Source organism: Phalacrocorax aristotelis, chromosome 13, assembly GCF_949628215.1.
Source record: "Phalacrocorax aristotelis chromosome 13, bGulAri2.1, whole genome shotgun sequence".
Lineage (NCBI taxonomy): Eukaryota > Metazoa > Chordata > Aves > Suliformes > Phalacrocoracidae > Phalacrocorax > Phalacrocorax aristotelis.
The window spans coordinates 1,290,329-1,312,491 of record NC_134288.1 but is presented as its reverse complement, the minus strand read 5'-3'; the positions used below and the strand labels follow the sequence as shown (position 1 = coordinate 1,312,491).

Here is a 22,163-nt window from a genome sequence, read left to right as displayed (position 1 = left end):
GTGTTGGTCTCCTCTCCCTAGTAACAAGCGATAGGACGAGAGGAAATGGCCTCAAGCTGCGCCAGGGGAGGTTTAGGTTGGCTTTTAGGAAAAACTTCTTCACCGAAAGGGCTGTCAGGCACTGGCACAGGCTGCCCAGAGAGGTGGTGGAGTCACCATCCTGGAAGGTCTTCAAAAAACATGTAGACATTTAAACCAAATGCTTTTTGCTCTTTTGGGCTTTTTTTTGTTTCCTTTTCATGTTGCATATGTTTGGATACATTTTGTCCAGTGCATTTTCCCATGTTGTCTTCATGAATTCTTTGCAAATGCATAGGAATGTTGACAATGATTCCCAGGTTTTGGGTAGCCTGACATGTGCTGTTACAGGGGATTGTTACCTATGTAATAAAACCTGTGTTTATGTGTTTCGGCAGTCCTTTGAATTCTGGGAAGCAGCAGCTTCAGTGCCAGCGCTGTCTCGTCATGTGCATACTACAGAAGCTTCACTAGTATAATGAGACCATCAAGCTTTTCTGATAGTGATTCAGCTTACACTGTGAGAAATGGCTTTTATTGTTATGTCTGGTAGTACTTGCCTAAATTAAGTGTTTTCAAGGGGAATTTTAGGCCACTATAATTATATGTATGCTGCCACTCTCACCAGTATAAACAATTTGCAGAGCTCACCAGTTGGCTACTCAGGAGGGGGGTCCTGTGCCAGTTCCACATGAATGCGTTCCATTTTTGGCAGTCTTTTTACATGTTAGAAAATGATATTTCCTCACTGATGAGTTTTTCTTTGTAGTGCAGTGACCCCTAAAGACTTCTTAGTAGTCTGTCATCCTGCATTTTTTGTAAACCGTGATATTGCAAAGGGAGCAGAATTCCTGGAGGACACTTAAACCTTCATAGTGAAGAATGGATGGGTATCTAACACTGTGAGGTGGAGCAGAAGATGCCTTTAGAAGGGACAGTGAGCTGTGCGCTCGTGTTGCTTGCGGCCAAGCTGCAAACAGCTTCCTCAGCTCCGCTGCCACGCAGTGCTGTTCTGCCTTGCTTCCAGCAGAAACGGTGTGCGCAGTGATGCTGCAGCACAGAGGCTAAGCTGCTTTTCTCATCTAGCCTGAGAAGCTGGTTTGGTCTGGAAAAAAACTTCATCTCTTTTTTTCCTCATTTAAAAAATGTTTTATAGAGGTTGCAAAATAAGCACAAGATGCCAGCTTTTAAAAAGGTGTTGCACAGGATTTCTCAGGCAGATGAAGGATGCTTTCACTGAGTGTTAGATGTTTCTTGTTTTTTTGTTTGTTTGTTTTGGGTTTTTGGTTGGGTTTTTTTCAGTAGTAGAAGGATAGTGGAGGTTTTTCCTTTGGCCTTTCACAAGATAACTGCTTTTTTCCACCCCCTTGGCTTTAACTGCTTCATTCTTCTTTATTAAAGACAGCAGTTTCTTAACAGTGAAAGCAATCAAACAGCCAGAGAAGCTTGTGCTCGCTTTATTTAAAAAAAAAAATATTAAGAAATAGAATATAGTTCATTGTGTGGTATAGTAAACTTTCAAAAAATTCATAGTAGAATAGGAGTAGGAATTTAAAACTTTGCATAAAGGCAGGAGAAATACTGTCAGTACTTCATTTTCGTAAAATAAGAAAACTGTTTAGGCAGAAATCTTATTCAGCCTTTTATGGAGGTGTCCTGAATATAAATCTCTGTACTTTCTCTGATTGGTAGGTAGTAGTTGTTGGAGAAAAATATTGAAATGGCTTGGAACATATGCACCAGAAAGGTTAATTCGTGACCTAAGCATTAATTGCTTGAACTGAGATGTATTGTAATGTGGGTATCTTGCTTTTCTCTAGTTTGATTTCTTTGATGTGGTGTATTAATTTTCCTCAGATCTCTAGCCTTCAGGCATCCTTCTGGGCCATGGACTGATTGTAAACGTGGCACTTATGCTGCTATTTTTATCATGTCTCCACATGAAAATGAACTGCTTATGTAGAGGCTGTCATCAGTCACCTTGTTGGCCTAAAAATCATTTAAGTGCATACAGTCTTAGTATTGTCAAAGCTTTCCATAAGGAAAGGCTCACAGAGTTTAAATCCTGATCTTGAAGCATTTGCTTTAGTGAAGACTGAAGTATTTTTATCCTGTCATAAATGACTAGACTCAAATTTTCTTTTGCATTTTTAAGAGAGCCCCAGGTCTTCCCAGCAGCAGTGACTCCAAATTGCTTTTCATAGCTTTCAAGACTGGCACTGGCCGTTCCATAAAGCAAGGCACTTGTTCCGCACTCTTGGCCTCTGCATCCCTGCAGTGCAGCTCAAGCGTCTGTGTGAATAGAAGGTGCAGGGAGAGCTAGGGTGTGGGGAACAGAGGTGCTGTGTGCCCAGGGGCTGATCAGGAGCTCTGATGTATTATCCAGGCTCTTGAGTGCTGGTGCAGTAGGCGGGGATCTCTTTCACTTATCTGGTCAAACAGACAAGGACCACGGTGATTTCTGTGCAACTATTAGAAAGTTCCGTCTTTTTTTTTACTGGCATACCTGTATACTCGTAATTTTTAAGGGGTGAGCAGTCACATCTCAGAAATGACAGCTGCTGCCTTTTCCTCTGAGCACCTGCATTAACACAATTTATTGATTGCCGTCACCACTGGCCTAGTAAGGAGCTTGGTTGAGCAGTGCTGTGCTGTCTTTCTCTCTTGTGCAGTGGCTAGATGAAGAGCAACAAGTTTTATTACTGGTGATTGGCTAATAAAAGGTAGAAAGCAGCTTTTGATCTGTCTGCAGGGCAGCGGTGGTGAGGGGAGAGTCTCTGTTGTACTCCAGACTGGTTGCAGAGTCATTGCAGGGGAGCTGGCCTTGGAGCTCTTACCTCTTTCCCTGTTCCGCCACTGATTACAGCTTAATTTGAAGGAAACCCAAAACAGTTAAACTCTACTCGAGGTAAATATTTAACAGGACTGTATCAGGTACCAGTGCATCAGGCTGCAATGGAAAGTGTTAGTCCCTTCATTAAATGGGAAGTTATTCAATGCTGACTCAAAAGATCCCAAGAGAAATGGCACCGCTCAATCCCAGCATGTGTGGCTTTGTGAAGGAATTATACAGAGAGATTTGTTATCCTGTGCTAGGCAGGAGGGTCGCACAGATGAAGGAAACTGATCTCTTCTGACCTTACTATGTTGAATAATATCGACATAAGAAGCATTACCTAGGTCCAAAAAAACCAAGAGTACAGCCTAAAAATAGATTAGGGTGAACTACTGAAACTATATCAGATCAACATGTTGTTGTGCAAAGAAACAAATGCCTGACCGTGTAATGATTCCCACTGTGTCCTTCTTTTGGTTGAAGCTCTTGAACAAGTAGAGGAGTATAGGACTTCTCCACTGCTGTCGTGGATGGATACTTTTCTCTTTGTTCCCAGGCTACCAGGCACTAACCTAGTATAGCTCATAGACAAATGCAGAGAAAGTACCTAAAAGGGCTAATTTAGAAAAAAAAATATGTCAAGGGAGAAGAATATAAGCAACTTAGATTAAAGCGATGTAATGAAAAATTCCCTATCCTGGGACTGGTGGGGGAAGCAGGGCAATGTAGAAGGCTGCCTGTGCATTTGTGAAGGTATGTGGCAGTATTAAGGCACATTTCTAAAGAGAAACTCTGATAGATCTCCCTGAGGAAGCATGAAAAGTGGTCCTATAGAGCAGTAAAATCTTAGACGTAATCTACACTGGAGTTCATTATCAGCATAATTATTCTGGCAAATTCTTTGGGTATAAGAGAGCAAGAAAAGAGAGAGAAAGGTAACAAAGAGCAAAGGTGTGGAATGAGAATAAAGAGGAGGAGCCGTTAAACAGTTTAGGACTTCGAGCCTTGGAAAGGAGCCACTTGGGGGACAAAAGAAAGTAATAAAGCTTTATGAAAGCATGACTGGCACAGAAGGTGAGTAAAGAATAACCGGCATTTCTGAGAGTGTGAGGGCTGTTGGGACATACAATAAAAATTTACCCGTAGATCCGACAGAAGGAGGATTGATTTTATACAGTGTTTTCACAGTGGTAGCCATTGCCATACCCATAGTACACCGTGTTGTAAATGCTGCGTGAGTACTGGTCTCATTGCTTTTAAAGACCCGGTGAAACTGGGAGAGATCCTGAAAAGGTTGACAAGAATGATCAAAAGTGTGAATTGAGTTCCTTGTAAAGGATGGTAATTAGATCAAAACTCTTCAGGCTCAAAAAGATCTTTGAAGAGGATATGATGGAAGCGTATAAAGTCTTAGCAGTGTGGAGTGTATATGAACCCATTATTCACAGTCTTTTCCGATAAAAGGACTAAGACTACCACATGAAAGTAGCGGGTGGCAGGCTCAAAACAGAGTGAGATATTTATAAAGTGGAAGCAGGACCTCCTCGTTTCTCTTTGGCATTGAGGCTTTAATCTGTTGGAACAATTCCCTGGATTTAGGCTGATTTATTCTGCAGTTAACACTTCATCAGAACACTGTTCACAGGGCTTTGAAAGCTTAGCTCTAGAGCTCTGGTCATAAGGGAAATCCTTTCAAATGTCAGAGTAGGGATATGAAGCCTGGCAGACTGAAACAGCCCCTCTGAATGTTTTTCGTTGGGCAAAATCAGTGCAACTTCCCAACAAAGTGGTTTGGTGGAAATACCCAGTAAAGCCAAATACAGTTTCTACTGATCACAACATACAGCTTGGACTTGTGGCTGGTATTTTGGGATTGTTATTAGAGCAGTAAAACTTCTGTGACAGCAACAGCTAATGTATATTCTTGGTTTGACTGTGAGTTGGGATCACAGAATCACAGAATGGCAGGGCTTGGAAGGGACCTCTGCAGATCGTCTTGTACAACCCCCCTGCTTGAGCAGGCACCCCCAGAGCAGGGGCACAGGGCCGCGTCCAGGCGGGGTGTGAATGTCCCCAGGGAAGGGACCCCACAGCCTCTCTGGGCAGCCTGTGCCCCTGCTCTGGCACCCGCACAGGGAAGGGGTTTGTCCTCATGTTCAGGTGGAACTTCCCGTGTTCCAGCTTGTGCCCGTTGCCCCTTGGCCTGTCATTGAGCACCACTGAAAAGAGTCTGGCCCCATCCTCTGGACACCCTTCAGATACTTATAAGCATTGATGAGATCCCCCCTCAGCCTTCTCTTCTCCAGGCTGAACAAACCCACGTCTCCCAGCCTTTCCTCACAAGGGAGATGCTCCAGTCCCCCGATCATCTTGGTAGCTCTCTGCTGGACTTGCTCGAGCAGTTCCCTCTCCTTCTTAAACTGGGGGGCCCAGAACTGAACACAGCACTCCAGATGTGGCCTCGCTGGGGTAGAGCAGAGGGGGAGGATAACCTCCCTCGACCTGCTGGCCATACTCCTTTTCGTGCAGACCAGGATACTGCTGGCCTTCTTGGCCACAAGGGCACGATGCTGGCTCATGCTGAGGTTGCTGCCCACCAGCACTCTCAGGTCCTTCTCAACAGAGCTGCTTTCCAGCAGGTCAGCCCCCAGCCTGTACTGGTGCCTGGCGTTGTTCTTCCCCAAATGGCAGATGGTGATGTATTGGTACAGTTGCAGTAGGTAGTTCCAGCTGCAGCAACTACAGAACAATACAACAATAACATACCAACCAGTGGCAGTACTGTTATTTTTGGATTGCTCCATAGGATTCAGAAAAAGACAGACTGAAGGTTTTGGATCCATGGAAACTGGACATGGTTCCGGTGTACAAGTGCTATTTATTTGTGGTTTGTTACCTGTTGTTTGTTGTGTTCACATATTCATCGACAAAATTAATTTCTTGCCATTTTACGTCGATTCAGATTACCTGGCTAACGATTTCTTTACTTAATGGTAGAGAGAGGTATCACTTACTTAAACTGCTCAGGTGAATTGTGCTTTGAGTTCTGTTTCAGTTTAACATCTGTTCCTAACCTGGAGAAGGGCTTCTGGTCACAAAAGCTTGCTGTTATTCCCGGCTAGTTACCTAAAAGATATTGCCCCAATCTGCAAAGCTTTGAGATATTAGGAGGTCGAAAGAGTAGGGGGAGAAGCGATGGGGTCTGTTGGTGCTGCCTAGATAAACCCTCTGTCGTAACCACTGTAAGGTGTGCTGAGCTGCAGCGTGAGCGTGTGGCCCTGGGGACCTTGCTCGCCAATGTCTGCCTGGGGACACCTCACTTCTGTTCAGGGTATGGCTGTGCCCGAGACTGAATCAGGCTCTTGAGATGGTGAGGGAATATGCTGTGGTAAGGTGGGTTATTATCATTTTACTTTTAAAGTATTATGTATGACCCAGAGGAATTGGATTACTGGGGCTGAACAGATAACTAATTGTGTTATGCTCTGTGGGTGCTCTTAGAACTCTCCACCAGTCAGCTAAAACTCATTAGCTTACCTTGCTTGGAGGAGGCTCGAAAGAGAATATACGCTTTGGTTCCATGATGGTGGCTTCAGCTAACATAATATTCTTTACAGTTAGGTTTGGCATCTGTTAGTACCACAGTTCACCTAACCAATACTGTCTAAATTACATCTTATAGTATGACTACCCTTCTTCAGATCATTTTAAATCTCTTTTGAGGGTTTCTTTAGAATTTATGGCTGTAACATTGCAATACTGGACGTGGGGTAGGTAAATGTCTGCCGTTTTCCAAAAGGATAAGGCAATGAAGCTTGGAGAGGGATGGGGAAAAAAGTAATATTGGAGTGAATAAAATCAGTCCAGAACTAACTAGGGCTCTCATTTTATTTCTGAGATGACTGCATCAGCAGTGTTTATAAACTAAATTCAGCTTAAAGGTTAATATGGGAGAAATGTGCATGTAATTGTACAGGAAGGAAACACTAAAACCAGGTAAAAATATTTGGTAATTTCTCTCCAGGTGAGTGTTGGCAAGCTAGCCTATCTTCAGAGAAGGTATTGTTAGCAGGCTTTTGTAGGGTCAGGGCTGGTGTTCCAATGCTTGCTATTTGCTGAGGGCCTTGCACGGGGAAGGTCCTCCTCTGGAGAATACACCCTGACTTCTGGAAATTTGTGGCTGCTCAGAGCTGTTGAAATGGGCTGTTGGAAAGAGTTACTCTTTGATATAGGCTCCAGGGTGTGTTACTTGATATTGAATATTATTTTTTGGTTTTGTCATGTTGGGATGAAAGAGTATTCTGTGTATAATAAAGATGTTCATAATTTTTGTGACTAGCAGGGGGAGAGAGAGTCACCAAACCTAGATTTCATGGGTAAGACTGCCGTAGCAGTTTCTCTGCAGCACAAAGCCTGACAATAAATAACCTCTGTGTTCAGAAAGAGCAACAGCATTTCAGTGCACTGGAGAAGAAGCTTCTACAGGACCTGAGAGAGGTTGACAGTCGCCTGAAGTGTGTGTGGATGTACAAGCAACGAGGAAGTATCACTAGGTGCTATTCTTTTGCTGTTTCCTAGGCATTTGTTCTTGAACCCTTTCAGATCGGTCTTGCACTACACAGATCCTGTGCCGTTCTTCATGTGTGCTTATTCTGGAAAGTATTGAATATTTTTCAGGGGCAGGGTTCAATTAGTTAAATTAAACCTGTTATTTTAACATATTAACATCTGCCCTGAAAAATCTACCAGGAGATGAATTTCTGTTCCATCTACACCTTTAACATGAAGTATCTGACTTGATCCCTTATTCATTATTAAACAGTTTTAGAAAGGGAATTTCTAAATAGTGCTGATGTGTGGCTGTAACAGTTACTAGTTTTGGATTTTCATGTTTCTTTCTATTCTGGTCTGTGATAGTTTCAGGTTAAAAATCTCATTAGTTATACACCTACCTTCCACTGGCAGCAAGGGAAATTCTCACTCGAAAAAAGGAAACAAATTTTTTTGAGAGTGGTGTGTAATACTGGAATCTACATCCTAGAGATTTTCAAATCTGTAAGGCCTGAGCTACTGGATCTAGCTTTGAAATGACTGCTGCTTGGAGTAGGAGGTTGTGCTAGATGATCTCTAGAGATCCCTTCCAGCTTATGTTGTTCTGCGATTGCATTCAGGTCCCATAAATGGAAACCTTGCAATGTCTTTGTCATGCCATCTTCACCTGCAGAAGAGGCTGTGAACCTACTTCTGAGAAACTTCCTCTTAGTACTTCTTACTTGAAGAATTAGTTTTAGACTTTGCTGTAGTCAGTTTTATCCTTCACTGTGTGTTGTGATATGTCCTGCTCATCTCATGATGGTTTCTAGGGGATGAAGTCAGGAATTAATCTGTTGTAACTAAGTCTTTCTAAATGTGGGGGGTTTAAATGTGAAACCCACGTGATGATTCAGCTTCATTCAGAACTAGAGTATTGAAACTAAATCACTTGTATTGAGATCTTCAGCTACTTTTGAAAGAAGTAAAATCTTTGTGTTTTAACATCTTCAGGGCTTTGTTTACAATAACTGCATGTCCCAGATGGAGTGTCTGTGGTATTATGGATTTCCACTCTAAGATACATGATGTGAATCTCTCTTAAGCTTGCGAATGTTTTTGCTGTATCCCAAGTATATGAAACTATATGTATATATATGGACTAGGTAAACAACTTATACCAAGAAAAGCTTACCTTAACTTAGACTATTGTTTCTTAATGTAAACTAGACTCTGAGTTGGTCTACACTTTGGTTTGGAGAAGTTTGGGTGAGGGAAAAAAAAGAAAAGATTACTTTTACCTTAGAGATATTGCAGCAAAAACTGGACGGATTCAACCTACCATTGTAAAAACTGTTCTTTTCTTGATATAAGTTGTTTACCTAGTCCAATTCGCTCACTAGATAGCTTCATCTTCTAACTTTGACCACACAAATTTTAGCATGAATCAGTGCGGGTATGAATGAGGAAAGGGAGGGGAAGAAGGATGGAGAAAAAGGGAAGCAGAAGTACCCTCCTGCCTAAAATGCCAACGGGGCTTGGATATGGAGGGACGAGGTCTCACCAGGGCAGGAAGCACACTCAAGAGGATGTGTTTGTCAGGCTTTGGCAGGTTGGGCGCTAATGGCCAGGGCTTTTGAAGGAAGATCTAAACTCACAAGCATCCAGAGCCAAGAACAGTCACTGGAGTCTGTGGAGGGCAAACTGGGTTTGGGTGCACATGGTATCTGGTCAGAGATTCTTCCTTAGGCCTTATCTGACAAACTTAAGATTTGGGAAGGAGTATTTGGGACAGAGTGCCATCCTTCTTTGGCCTCCAGCTACTTTCAGAAAGGCATCCCTAACTTGACAGAAAACATCAATTTTCTTCCAAATATATTTTAGGTATTTATTTTATATGTAGTTTTATAATTGACTTCAAACAGAAGTCATTCTTGCGAATAGTGATTTGCAATCGGTTACTGATGGCCAGGAATCAGACCTGAGAGACTTCCATGAGACTGTGCTGCTGCATGGGCCTGTCAAGCAGCCACAAGTGGCAACAATCAACAGAGCTCAGGCCCATCATCAGAAGGAGCTCCTCTTTTTATTTTGGGTAAAATGCCACTGAGTCATAAGGGCTTATGAAACTGCAGTGGTGGCTCCCCTGTGCCCTCTCCCAGGCCCGTCTGGGACCCGGGCTGCTCAGAGCTGCACCGCTGCACCAGGCAGGGGCATCTGGGATCGACCCTGAGCCTGTTCTGCTGCTGAAACCTCAGGAGCAACTGATGATGTTCCTGAAATAGTTAACACATTTTGCAGGAAAATAATTTTTCTTTCTTGTCTGATAGTCTGACCAGCACCAAGGAAACCCACACAAACAGGTTGTTTCTAGGCAGCTGCCACCCAGATTCAGGCATCCTGTTTATCATCAAACTTGCAGAATTTAGCTAAAGGTCAGCACATATGATGGTATCCCAGACCTGGTGTAGTATGGTTCTGCTCCTGGACAGAGGACTTAAATAATTTGTCATTGATGAATGGGTTTTACTGGCAAGGGAGGGAGGGTAGGCATCTGGTTTGGGGCTTTTTGCCTCCTTTTGATACAGTTGATGGTGTAATACATCTCTCACCTCTGCATTTCACCACAAGGTGACTTAATCTGGTGATAGGGAGGGACTCGGCTGTGCATAAACTCCCACCTTACTGCATGTGGTGGGGGAGTTACAGGGCGGGGGCTCCCTGCTCAGGTGATGCTCTTTTACAATTGAAGAGTAACGGGCCAAATGCAGTCAAAGCCAATTTGGTGCTGGTGGGCAGGTAATTCTGTAGTTTCCTCACAGGTTGAGCGCCCCGGGCTGTGCCGAGGAGCTTCTCTGCTACTTGCTTGTTTCAGCATGTAGAGAAATACACGGTAAGGGCTTCAGGTAAAGCGTGTTAGATAAAGTCAGGTATAACAGGGCTGCTGTTTGTCCTGCCCAGCAGTGCGTCTGGTCATGCAATTCTCCAACAGTGGCAGTGGGGGAAGCTGTTCAGGGAGAGGCTGGGCAGCTTTCTGCTGCTTCTCCCCGTTGCTCTCCCAGGATCCACAAAGGTTGAGCTATGGATACTGGAGGATATATCCATCTTATTATTTTTTCCCTGTCTACTATCTGTTTATGGAACTGTTCTCCTCAACATCTCAAATAATTTTTTTGAATCTCCTGAAATTATTTACCTCAAAAACCTTGAATATCTGAGCTCTAGTAATAGTGCTCCTGAATGGTGGGTCATATTCCTGCCTCCTTTCTCCTCACTCACATCATTGCACTGGCTCCATTGCTCCTGTGATCACAGGGTGAGCTGCCTCAACTCACTGGAACAGCAGAAAGCAAACATGTGCCTTAGGAAAAACATCTGCCACCCCCAAGTTTTACAAATACATCAGGAATAAAAATTTGGTTTTAAATTAAACTCTTTGAGTTCTAACTTTCAAATATTTTCAGAAGTACTGAACCTCCTGATGCTTCTGTGGATGCTCTAACTTCTGTGCTCTGTCTGTACCACAAAATGTGCTGGTGGGGGATTTCCCTGGCAACTTTGGAAGCAGTGGCTGATGCCAGGTGTTCGCTGTGTGTCCGTGATGGCTCTGCCACTCCGCAGTGCCCCTCGTACATTCTGGTGGTCAGCTGACCCCATCCGCTCTGTAGCTGGCCTCCTGGTTGTGACAGGTTTGAGTAACATAGTTAGCAAGCAAACAAGTGACATGGCCAATCAGTTTGAGCATCCTTTGCCAAGGGACCATTCAAATTCTTACTTTTAGTCCTCTTAGCTTCCAGTTTGCATTTGGCTTGCAGTGCTTTATGGGATTTCCTGTTCCGCGCATCTGGACAAAGTTCCTACTACTTCTAAATTCCAGCTGTTCCCAGGATAGTCTCCTTAAACTTCCTGTTGAGTCATGCAGGGTTTGTATGTAAGGTGGCTCTGTCTTTATGCTTGCATAGTGGCACACAGATTACCTGGGCTTCTCATACAGCTTTTTTAACAGTCTTCAGGGTCCTTGTGGGATGCCTTCTTTTTGTTGTTTTTTTCTGGTTTTTTTTTAGTTTTGACAAGTTGCCTGATTTTTTTTACATAGTTGCTTTTCTTGAAATTGAGTGTCTGTGAGCCGGATTTACTGGCTTTCTGTCACACTACAGTACTTAGTCTAACTGAATTGCGTTTTCTACTGAAGAGCACATCTTCCACTAGTATCCTTCTAAAGGATCATTCCAGTGTAACCTATTCTACAGGATAATGCTTCCTAAAAGAGCAACTGTAACAGGCCCAGCTTCAGTTTGCATCTGAGAAACAGGTCATTTGGAGCCCCTGTGTGCCCACTGCCGCTTGAGGGAAGGGCTAGAGCCTGAACTCTGGAGTTAATGTCCCAGTACCTGGGCAGATGTACCTTGCTGGGAGCTGATAGCCTCAGGCACACTGAGCAGTCTCCATTTACTCCTGAAGCAGTTGGTGTTTTCCATGCTATGTCTGTATTATATTCGTGCAGGTGTTTGCAAACTGCTCCTATTACTCACAAGGGAGGATGCTTGCGATGGCAGGAAGATGATGTGGTCAATTGCTGCATCCCATACCTGTTTCCACCCTCTCTGAAACAAGACACTACTACCTTTTTTATCAAAGGGCTTCTATCCTTTTCAGACACTTACAACATGAATGCCTGTGCTGATGCATGCTAGATGTTCATTTATAGACTTGGTTATGTGTATCCAGGCACCATCATGAAGACTGTAGTGAGTTAACTACTCTGTATATTTGCCTACTCTGTATGTTGTACCTGATCCTCAACTTAGACTGCAGGATTTGGAGCTGACTCCAGAGCTCATTACATGGCTGGTCCTCACTACGTGAGCCAGTCCTGATGTTCATGTGATTATCTGATAGGCTCATTCAGTTCAGTAAAACAGTAGAAAGCTAGCCTGGCAAAAAGTCAGCATTAGATCTGCTCACGTTGCAGTCAGGCATGCCAGACACTGCTTAAGGCAGGGTTTGGGTCATGGCTACAAGGGGACAGAGGAGCAGGGCAGAGAAGAGAGCTGGAGGTTCTGGTGTTCGGTTTCAGAGGATGCGAGGTAAAACTTAAGTTCCTCTCTATCCTGAAATAATACCCTAAAACAAGGCAACTCAGATTAGCAAACTGAGTTCTGTCTTAAATTCTGTATATGCTTTATCTAGATTTATTAGATTTAACATATCTGGAAGCTAAGTGCAGGCCCCTGCATATCATCTGGCAGTGTCGCGAGCATGTGCTTATCCACGGCGTGATTCAACTGAAGAGCTAACAGTGCCAAAAACCCCAGTTTCTTGCAATCAAATCTCAAAGCCAGGTCTTTATACTTGACAGATTTAGAAAAAAGGTGTTACACAAAGAGCTGAAGAAGCCTTTTCCTCAGTCAGTTCACTGATCCAAGTGAAAACTAGTCCTGGAAAAAAAATAGCTGAGGAGGCATTAAGCAGCTCTGACTTGCCACGTTACTGCCTAATCCTTGACCTGGTGCAAGGGGTGGAGAGGAAGGAATTTCTGGCTGGCATAGGGAGGGAGGATAGGAGCATCTCTTTTGGCAGGATCCCACAATTATATTAAATGAATAACAAAATTACATCCTGAATTGATTCTGAGTTGCTCTGTATCTGTTACTGGGTTTAACTGTGTTAATTTGAGTTGCCTCTCCTGCGCTGGCTGCCTGCCTGGGAAGGGGCGTAAAATTCAGCCTGACACACACAAGAATGCTTTTTGTTTGGACATTAATTCACCGACAGGAAATGGTGGAAGTGACAGCAGTACAGCAGTTGTGATGATTTTGAAGTAATGACACTGATACTTGAGAAGAGATTGTCCTTCAGATGATGCAGGTTGGGCAATAAGGCAAACTCAAAGAGCTTGTTCTAGGGAGCACCACTACATGGGTAAGGGAAGGAAGCATTTAATTGATGAGGAAGAAGGGGAAAAAGCATATAATTAAAAAAATTATAATTTTAGCAATTTGATTTGCATGTAATGTACATGTGTTCTTAAAATTTACGTCAATCCTGTGAATGCATCTTTTGCAAGCGGTTTGCAGTTGGAGCGGATTAAAATAGTGAAACTGCATCCTGAGAGTTAAATCTGCTTTCTGTGTACTTCTGTGTTCTTATATTCAATAGATGTAATTATGTAGTACTAAACAATATCTATTTGCTGTGATAAAAGGTCTGTCCCACATCTGGTGGATAACTTGGAATTGGAGATGTTGAAATATTTGGTCAACTTTTGACTGCAAGTATACTATTTTCTGACAGCCAAAATCCATTTATTAAAGTTTGAATGAAGTAAGAAGAAAAGTTTGGTTTTGCTCTGTGAAGACATGAATAGAAGTGATTTTCATGTATATACATACACAGCCCAATGAGAGGAGGGTGTTAGCTACCTGAGTGAGCTGATACCAAAGCAGTTGTGTTGTTCTAGATGCTGAGGAGCAGAATATATTCGTTCTTCCCAAGCTTTGCACATGCCTGTGATGGTTTCTGTACCCACATTGAGTTAGGTTTATCCAGGCTGCACTATATTACGCCACACGTGCCAAGAGGTGTGACCAGAATTACTTGGTGCAATTCCTTCACTGCCCAATACGTGCTATTACATCAGTTTTAGGTTGTAAAATGTATATATATGAATGAACAGAAGTTGTTTAAGGTTGTTTTATTTTTTAAATGAAAGTGACGCTACAAACTTTTCTTATGCATTTGATCTGAATATTTTTCTTCCATCCCAATAGCACTTCACACCAATGAATTAAAAAAGATCAATCACAATTGCATTACAAAACATGAAAACTGAGGTCTGACTAAATGTTTGTTTAGTTATGGTATAACTTAAATAGCAGTTCCTCCCACACAGCAAGAAGGCTTAGTTGGGTGTAAAGGCTATATTTGTCAATGCAGTTTAATGTTTGGTAGCCAGTGAAAATGCAACTTTTTCAATAAGATATACAAAATGCAAAATCAGCATTGAATTTCAGTAAATTGAAACATGCTGCTTGATAATAACAATCATTGTTAAAATCTCATTTAAACAGATTTCCAATCTATCTTGCTCTGGAACGATTTATTTTGCTCAGTGGGATACATATTCACATTTCATTAATTTTTTTCACTTAAAATCTAAAACCACACAGTCAATTAGTAGGAAGCATAGTTGAAACAAAGCAGAAACGAGCTTGAAAGTAAAACTGCAAAGGGAACCAAAGGATCTGGTGGGCAGCAGCCAGATTCAGTCGTAAGGTGCTTAAGAATAAGCTGCTGCCAAAGAGACTGCCTTCCCCGCTTGCCTGGTGTCAGATCAGAGATGCATTTGTGCTTTGCGATTGAGTTCAGCGGCACGTACTGCCTCTGTGGGTGAGAGCTGGAAGGCGTTGTCATGAGGTGGGCAGAGATGGCATGGGGAGACGTTGTGAATGCAGCGATGGTAGACAGTGCTGATGAAGAAGCTACAAACGTTTTGGTTGGGGCAGATGTCCAACTGAAGCTTTGTAGAGCCCTCACCCATACCTGGGTGGGACCTCCTGAACTCTGGAGGTGGTGGGAGCAGGTGGCTCAGTAGAGGGGGGGAAAGCATCTTTGAACAGATCCGTTTGAACATGTCCTTCACCATAAAACTGACAAAAATGGCTCTGTGGTTTTGTTTGAGCTGTGTGCGCTGCTGATGCTGGATAATGCAGGTATTGCTATAGGGCGGTGCCACTGGGCAAGAAAGGGATGTGACAAAATCACATGAGTAATATAACTGATAATAATAGCCACTGCTTATTTCATTTGCAGTGGGGAGAACAGCTTATTAAGGGAAGTGCTGCAAAGCTATTTGAAAGAGATACCGTGACCAGAAGAGGCTCTTTTGGAGACAATTTGCATCATTCTCATCGGAGAAGTTTGTCATTCCAGTTTATATCCTGGATATGCCCATTCTAAAACTTCTTGGACTGTACTGTTCAGGGGAGCTCAGCATGGTTCAGTGTTTTCATGGGCGCTGGTCTGTGTAATCCAAAACAATTTGAAGACTTTTACATTTTTCTTGCATTCTTGCTTAATCAGCCCTGTAGTTGATGCCTGGTAATTCAAATGGTGGCTAAGGATGACATCCTCCTAGCAGAGCTCAGTTACCACATGGCAGTGTGATGCTTCTTGTAATTCAGATTGGACTCTTTCTCCGAGATTAATAGAAAGCTGGTCACAGACCTTTTCCTTACAAAACTACTGTTAAATGTAGGTCACATTTACACTCCTTAGAAAGTATATTCAGGAGCTGGCATTTCTGTCCTGGGTGTAGCCCAGATTTAAAGGAGGTAAAAGCATGCTGTGTTCCAAAGCCACTGTCACTTGTATGCAGTAGCTGATGCTGTGCTGGTTAAGCAGAACACAATTTCTCTCTGCAAGCTCACAGTTTGTCTTGGAGATGGAGCACCATGTGGTGCATTCCCGTGAGCTGGAACACAAAGTAACCAACCTAGGAAAATATTTTGAAAGTGAATTTGGATCCTTCGCCTTTTTTTTGCTGGAAGTTTACCATGTCAGCCGGCAATTCAGGACACAAAACAGTAGTCTATGGAGGTGGTTAGGAAGCACACTGCTAGCAAAAATCCTGCGAAGGACTGAGGAGCAACATAACAGAATGCCCAAGGGTCTCAAAGGCCATAAACAAAACTTATTTTACTTAAGATCTATATGCCAAGACTGCAGTCTGCCCGACCAGACTGAGGAGCCTTGTCAAGCAGCTTGTCTTCTGGTGTGTATGAGAGAGAGAAGGAAATGAGGCACAGGAAGCAGGAATCCCCTGTGTGGAAAGGAAAAAGCTATGGTGAAAAGCTACACAACAAACGGTTGAATAAACATGCTAGCTGCAAATCTGAGGACTGTGGGTAGTTTACTTTGGTTCTTGTACTGGCTGCAAACTCTGGGTTTGTTCCTGTCTTCCTTTGCTCGCCGCGGAGCAGCATTTCTTCTATCTCATAAGAAGCAGGTACCTGTGTCAGAGAGCAGTTCTTGGAAACCTAACCCAGATTGTCATGACAGTCCCTAGAGAGAAGGTTTCTTCAGCTGGCCTTTGCTGGGCTGCTGGACAAGGGAGCGTGTATTTAGGTACACTTAATGTCATGTTTTGCAGCATAACTTGATAACTGTCTTGTCTAATTTTGCCTTGATGTGGTTAATGTACAAAGCAGGAGTATAACGGGCTATGGAGTTAATAAATTAGAAGCCGTAGTCAAGTTGATGTATGAGTCAAGATGAATGAACAAGAATTTTTAGCCCCTGAATACAAGATTTTGTTGCACTGAGTTCCTGAACGGTGTGGAGACATTGCACCTCCATAACAAAACAGAATATTCAAGGAGGTGCCCAGAGAGTTGGATTCAAGATCCAACTCTTGCAGCTTGTAACCCCGTGGGGATCGGTGCTGCTAGAACTTCGCTGAACAGAAACCAGAGCCGAAGTACCCGCAGGCGCTGCAGTTTACACTGCTGCCTCTGTGGGTGCAGGTCTGTAGTGCAGGTCTTCCCTTAACACAGCTTCTTCTTTTGTGTATTGAAACGATGTAAACTGAGAGCACCTCTATCTTGGAATAAGCATGTGTGCACATACGTCAGATGTAATTTATAGGTAGATGGTTTCTTTCTGAGGCTCACCTGCCTTGGTTTTTTGCTGCCTTCTTGTCCTACCCTGATGTCTAGTCTCTGTGCTAATGATTCACCAATGTCTTTCCTCGATTCTTGTCTTACTGGTTTTCAAAGAGCATGGAGCCTACTCCAGCCTTCAGGAAGGAAGCCTTTGGAAAGGGATGGATTGCTTAAATTGGGATATTTGAGTGTATTTATAGTCATATATAAATGGAGGCAAGAGGAATACTTGCAAAGCAGGTGGTACTGAGACATTTATAGAAAAATCTATGATTTATACATACATATATACATATGTATTATTTCAGCCAAATCTTTTGCTTTGCCTGTAGCCTGGCTTCTACAGAACTAGTCTGTGTGCTGTGAGTATTTATGCTGCTTTGTTGTGATAGTTCAAACTTGCTTTCAGCTTATGACATGACATGTTTGTTTCTTTAAATAACAGGAGAAGTGGAGGCAGAGAGTTGATTGTTTTCTGGGCAGACATGTCTGCAGATCTTTTACAAGGAGTCTTTCACATGGTTGGAGCAGAGGATCACGCAGGTCACCAATACCCTACCCTTCCCTTTGCCTCTGCATTTGGAGATGTGCTTTACCAGGTCTCTCTGCTACAAAGCATTCTCTTTTGAGAAAGTTTTGTGGCCTTTTTTGGACAAACGTCACCTTTGCCTTGTTTCAAACCGAAAGCCGTCTTGCTGTTAGCATAGCAGGTTGCTCAGGTGAAGTTGTGAATAATCGCATGGAGCAAGTCGGATCTTGTGCTGTAATACCAAGTTACCCAGGTTTGGTCCAGGGCAATCACATTCAGATTGCTAAGACCTTGGGAAGAGAAACATGCATGCATCTGTCTACAGAATATCCTCTGAATGGATTCAAATGAAGTCCTGCAGCTGTGAGTCATTTTCTGGAGAGTAAACAAGTGAGTGGATTGGGAAGAGCTGGTTCAGCAATCAAAAAAAAAAAAAGCTTCTTGCAAGCACTGATGGGCACCCCTGTACCTTTTCCTTGAAAAAAACTTTCAAAAAGCTTTTAGTTTCTAGGAAAGCAGAAAAACTGATTTCCCAGATGAGCACATCAGAATCAAAATATTTAGAAAATAAATCCACCATCTGGCCATTCATGGTTGTGCAGGTTTAATCTTTCTGTCTGATTTTTGCAATTTCTGTCAGTTCAGCAATTTTCAGTGCCTTCTTGGCTCACCTCAGCATTCAGTCCCCTTTGGCCCCTTCGGAGGTCCTGCTTTTGCTCCTGCAGCCTGGGTGAGAGTCTGCTCTGAGCTGAAGAGTTTCCCAGGCTGACTGTGCTGCAGGCTCATTGCAGAGCATGTCTCTTCCTCTTCCCGTGTGCTCCCCTACAGAAGTTTTCCCAGCTACATGAGCCCATCTGGCGTTAAGGAAAGCGGTCTCTTCTTTCTCAAGGGTGTTTCACCCAATTCTGAACCAAGCACCCAAAACAGCAGCCTTTCCTTTTGCTGCCCATCTTGCTTGAACAAAGGAGCAACATGCAGTGCAGGTGTAATACAGCAGTGTTTTGCCCTAGAGACTCCCCCTTCCCCTGAAACAGTTTTTGGAGCAATACTGACCAGGAGGGTATGCATCAGATTAATTTCAGTGACATTGTTTATTGTGTATGCTGTAGTTGCATCTAGAGATCAAGTATGAAATCAAGGTTGATGAGATAATCCTTGCTTTGAACGCTTTAGTGTTTTATTACTCTCCTATAACAAATGACTAACAAAGTAGCGCATGGGATTTACAAACCAAGTATGTCTCCCTCTCTCTATACTTCACACACTTCGTGGACTGGCATGCTTGTATCAGCAGCAAACGATGTCCGTGGGCACGTTTATGCAGGGTGCATCCCAGGGCTCTCTGGCAGTTGTGCGCTCAGGGGAAACCATGAGTATCTGCAAAGCTTTAGCAAAAGTATCTTTGGGGAATCTAATGCAGAGCTTCGAGTTGTTCTTTGGTCAGTCAAAGCTCAGTAGTGAGTGGTTATTAAAGACCCTGCTTCACTGTAGACTCTGATTTAGGCAAAAATGCTAGGTGTGAGCCTAAGACTCATGAACCACAAAACACGCATAACTTACTACACCCTAGTGTATAAGAACCCCCAGAGAAAGGTGGCTGGTGTGTGCAGTTTTTTAATCCCTTTGGGTAGAGTGGAAAATTTCTTGGTCTTTTGGGTGACCGAAGAATAAGCATCACCTTCCTGCCTGTCATCAGGTCCAGGGGATCTTTTCAAAGAAGCATAAGAGAAGAATAAGCTCTCCAGATAATAAGGTGGTTATGCTAGTACTGTCTGTCACCTGCTGCAGATAAGCTTTGTGAGGCTTGTTTGAAACTCCTTTGGTGTCTAATCTTGTGGGATGCTGTTTTGCAGAGAACCTGGTAGATGTCGAGCTCTTAATCACTCCCAGTGTGTATGGAACTTGTAATTCCTTAGTAGAAAATATTTTTTTTGTTTCCATAATTTCTTATCAGAACTACAGTACCTAGCTCTTCCTCTGGGGCTTAAGCGCCTTATGACTCTTACGGCTCTTCTGAATGAAAAATTCATCTTGGGGTAAGGGGAATGTTACCTGCAAATTAACTGGTTTCTTGGAAGTCTCACAACTGATGTGTTTTATAGAAAAGAAATCTGAAAAAGAAGAATAATTTCAAGTTCCCAAATCAAAGAAGCTAGAAGAGAGGGGAGTTGCTATGGCTGATTTTCAGAGGGAAAAGGCATTATGATTTGTTTCGTGCCAGTCTGGCTTCGCCCACAGCAATGTCAGTCCTGGCATAAGGGGTGATGACAAGAATGCACAGCTTTGCACAGCATTTGGAGTGAGGGGAACCCCTCCTTCCCGAGGCAGTGCGTGTATGTGTGGAATTAAGGTGGCTGGAGGAGCGCAGTTGCAGTACTTTTACCACTTTTTTTTTTTCATGGTTAGCAGCAGAATATTATCTTGGACAAAGAATTTGGTTTGTGACAGTATTTGAGAGTCTTTTTCTAGCAGACTCAGCTAATGCCCAGGGAGCCCACCACGTCCCTATTCCTCTCCCTACTTATGTCCGTGACTTCTTTTATTTCATCTACAGTAATATGTATAGTTTTCCTGAACAACCAAATAATCTGCACCATCAGGCACGATCATCTCCTATTGCCAGAGCCCTCTTCATATTGCGGCAACGACCTGCTCTAGAAATGCTCCTGTCTAGAAACACAGGTAGAGCCTCTAGAACAAAATTAAATCCCTGGTAAACTCTGCCATATTTTTCCTCCATCCTCATTGTTGTATTTATACTAGAAGATTTCTTCCCTGACTCTGTCGCAGCAGTGATTTCCCATAGACATATGGCAACCTCACCTACTGTGGATTGTTTTTTTTTTCTTTCCTTTGATGACTCTGCACCACCTGATGGAGAATGATTGGTTGGGCTGCGCAATTAACAGTGTTACCCAGCACATGTTCAACGGGGCCATTTTTATATTCCACCGCATAAAACAAGGGCTGCCTTGGGTTCTGGGCTGTCTTGTTCTGCCCGCAAGGTACTTGGATCTCTGCACCTCTGTCTCCCATGCGCCAGTGCAGTGTTGGCTGCATGTCTCATGGGTTATGGGCATAGCCCTGTCTTTAGTGGCTGGTTGCTGTGGTTAAGGTGTGTCAGGCATGGCAGTGAGATGTCAGTACTCCTACATATTAAACACTCTTGTGTTCACTCTGTTATCTCACTGGGACATGAACACTCATGTTCACTCTGTTAATCGAGGCATTTCCAGTTCATTTCCAGGCAGTCTATGGCTGAAGTACCAGCAATGCAGGGAAGTGGACCCAGACTTTCTGAGTATAAAGGGCTGAGCTTTCAGGGCCAGCTTTCAATGGGCAAGGCAATGTGCAGGGTAAGGAGTAACATAACTGACACACTCAGTGTGGGCATGGCTGTTCGCCTTCGTGCAGTTACAGGTACTCTATGTTGCACTGAGAGCCAGCTTCTTTCAGGCTTCAGTTTGAGCACAGACAAGTCTAATGAAAGATTGTAGAGCTTTCTTTGGCTAGTGTCTCTTGTAATACTATTTCTAACAATATGCCTTTGTTTCAGAATCACCCATTTGCTGCTCTGAGGCCTAATTGGTTCCACTTACAGCACCATGGATGAACTGCAGGATGTTCAGTTGACAGAGATCAAACCGCTCCTGAACGATAAGGTAATGCTAGCTGCTCCTTTGCTCTCACAGGTGTACTCTGGCTGACTTTATCTCTGGTGAGGAGCCCTGATTGCCAGAGTCTGTTCACAGCTTGAAGTACCTTAAGAACTGAAAAACAGTAAATGCTTCCCCACTCTGATAATCCACCACGACAGACTCTTCTAAAGTGTCAGGGAAAGACAGAGCACCACAGTTCAGGTAAGTTTGGAGTCCCGGCCAAGCAGTATGTCATGCCTATACTGAGGATTTACAAAGGCAGGGCAGAAATTGGAAAGGTGATACCCTTTGTGACCAGGCGGAGCTGTAGAACCTCTAAGTTGTTCATGCTTCTTAGAGAAGCCTTGAATTGTATCCAATTTTCTGGGTTTTTTTTTTACTTTTTTGTTTAGAATATTTTGTCTTAAATTATTCTTTTGTGTTTTGACTCCCGAAACAACACTATCTCCCTGAATTTGGCAATGCAGAGCCATTTCCTTTTACTATCTGCAGAGTCTAGCTAGAGCAGTCCAGATTCATGCAATACTGAAACTTTGGAAAATCATTGTATTACAGCAGCTGTTAAAGGATTTCACTCTGTGTTCTGTGGGCTGGAAGAAAGCCAACTGGGCTTTAGGAAAGCCTTAGCCTCACTGGATTCTGCCACGAGCTGTTGCTCTGAGTGCCTAAGTCATTGTGGGCCATCCCAACAAGATCTAGAATCTTGCACCTGCAAATTGTGACAATGAGCAATGCAGTTTGGTCACCTTCCATACCTAACAGCCAGATTTGATGATATGTGAAGCAGTTCCCAATGCTTTGCTGTTTAATGGCTGATATCAAGGACTAGTTTGTGCTTGTGGAAGACTGTGCTGTCTAGTGCAGACTCCCTCCCAAAATGAGTGAAATCTCTGAAACTCTGCTATGTTTTAGTCTGTGCTGCTTAGTTT

At 43.2% G+C, this 22,163-nt stretch overlaps 1 protein-coding gene across 2 annotated transcripts in view; it reads left to right on the top strand.

Moving 5' to 3' along the window:
* Positions 1–22,163, top strand: part of NDRG3 (NDRG family member 3) — a 68,974-nt gene that overhangs the window by 11,391 nt on the left and 35,420 nt on the right. For both annotated transcript variants that reach the window (XM_075108598.1, XM_075108597.1), the window contains exon 2: positions 21,132–21,237. In XM_075108598.1, the coding sequence (XP_074964699.1) occupies positions 21,181–21,237 (57 nt within the window). In that variant the 5' untranslated portion in view covers positions 21,132–21,180. The remainder of the gene's footprint in view (positions 1–21,131; positions 21,238–22,163) is intronic.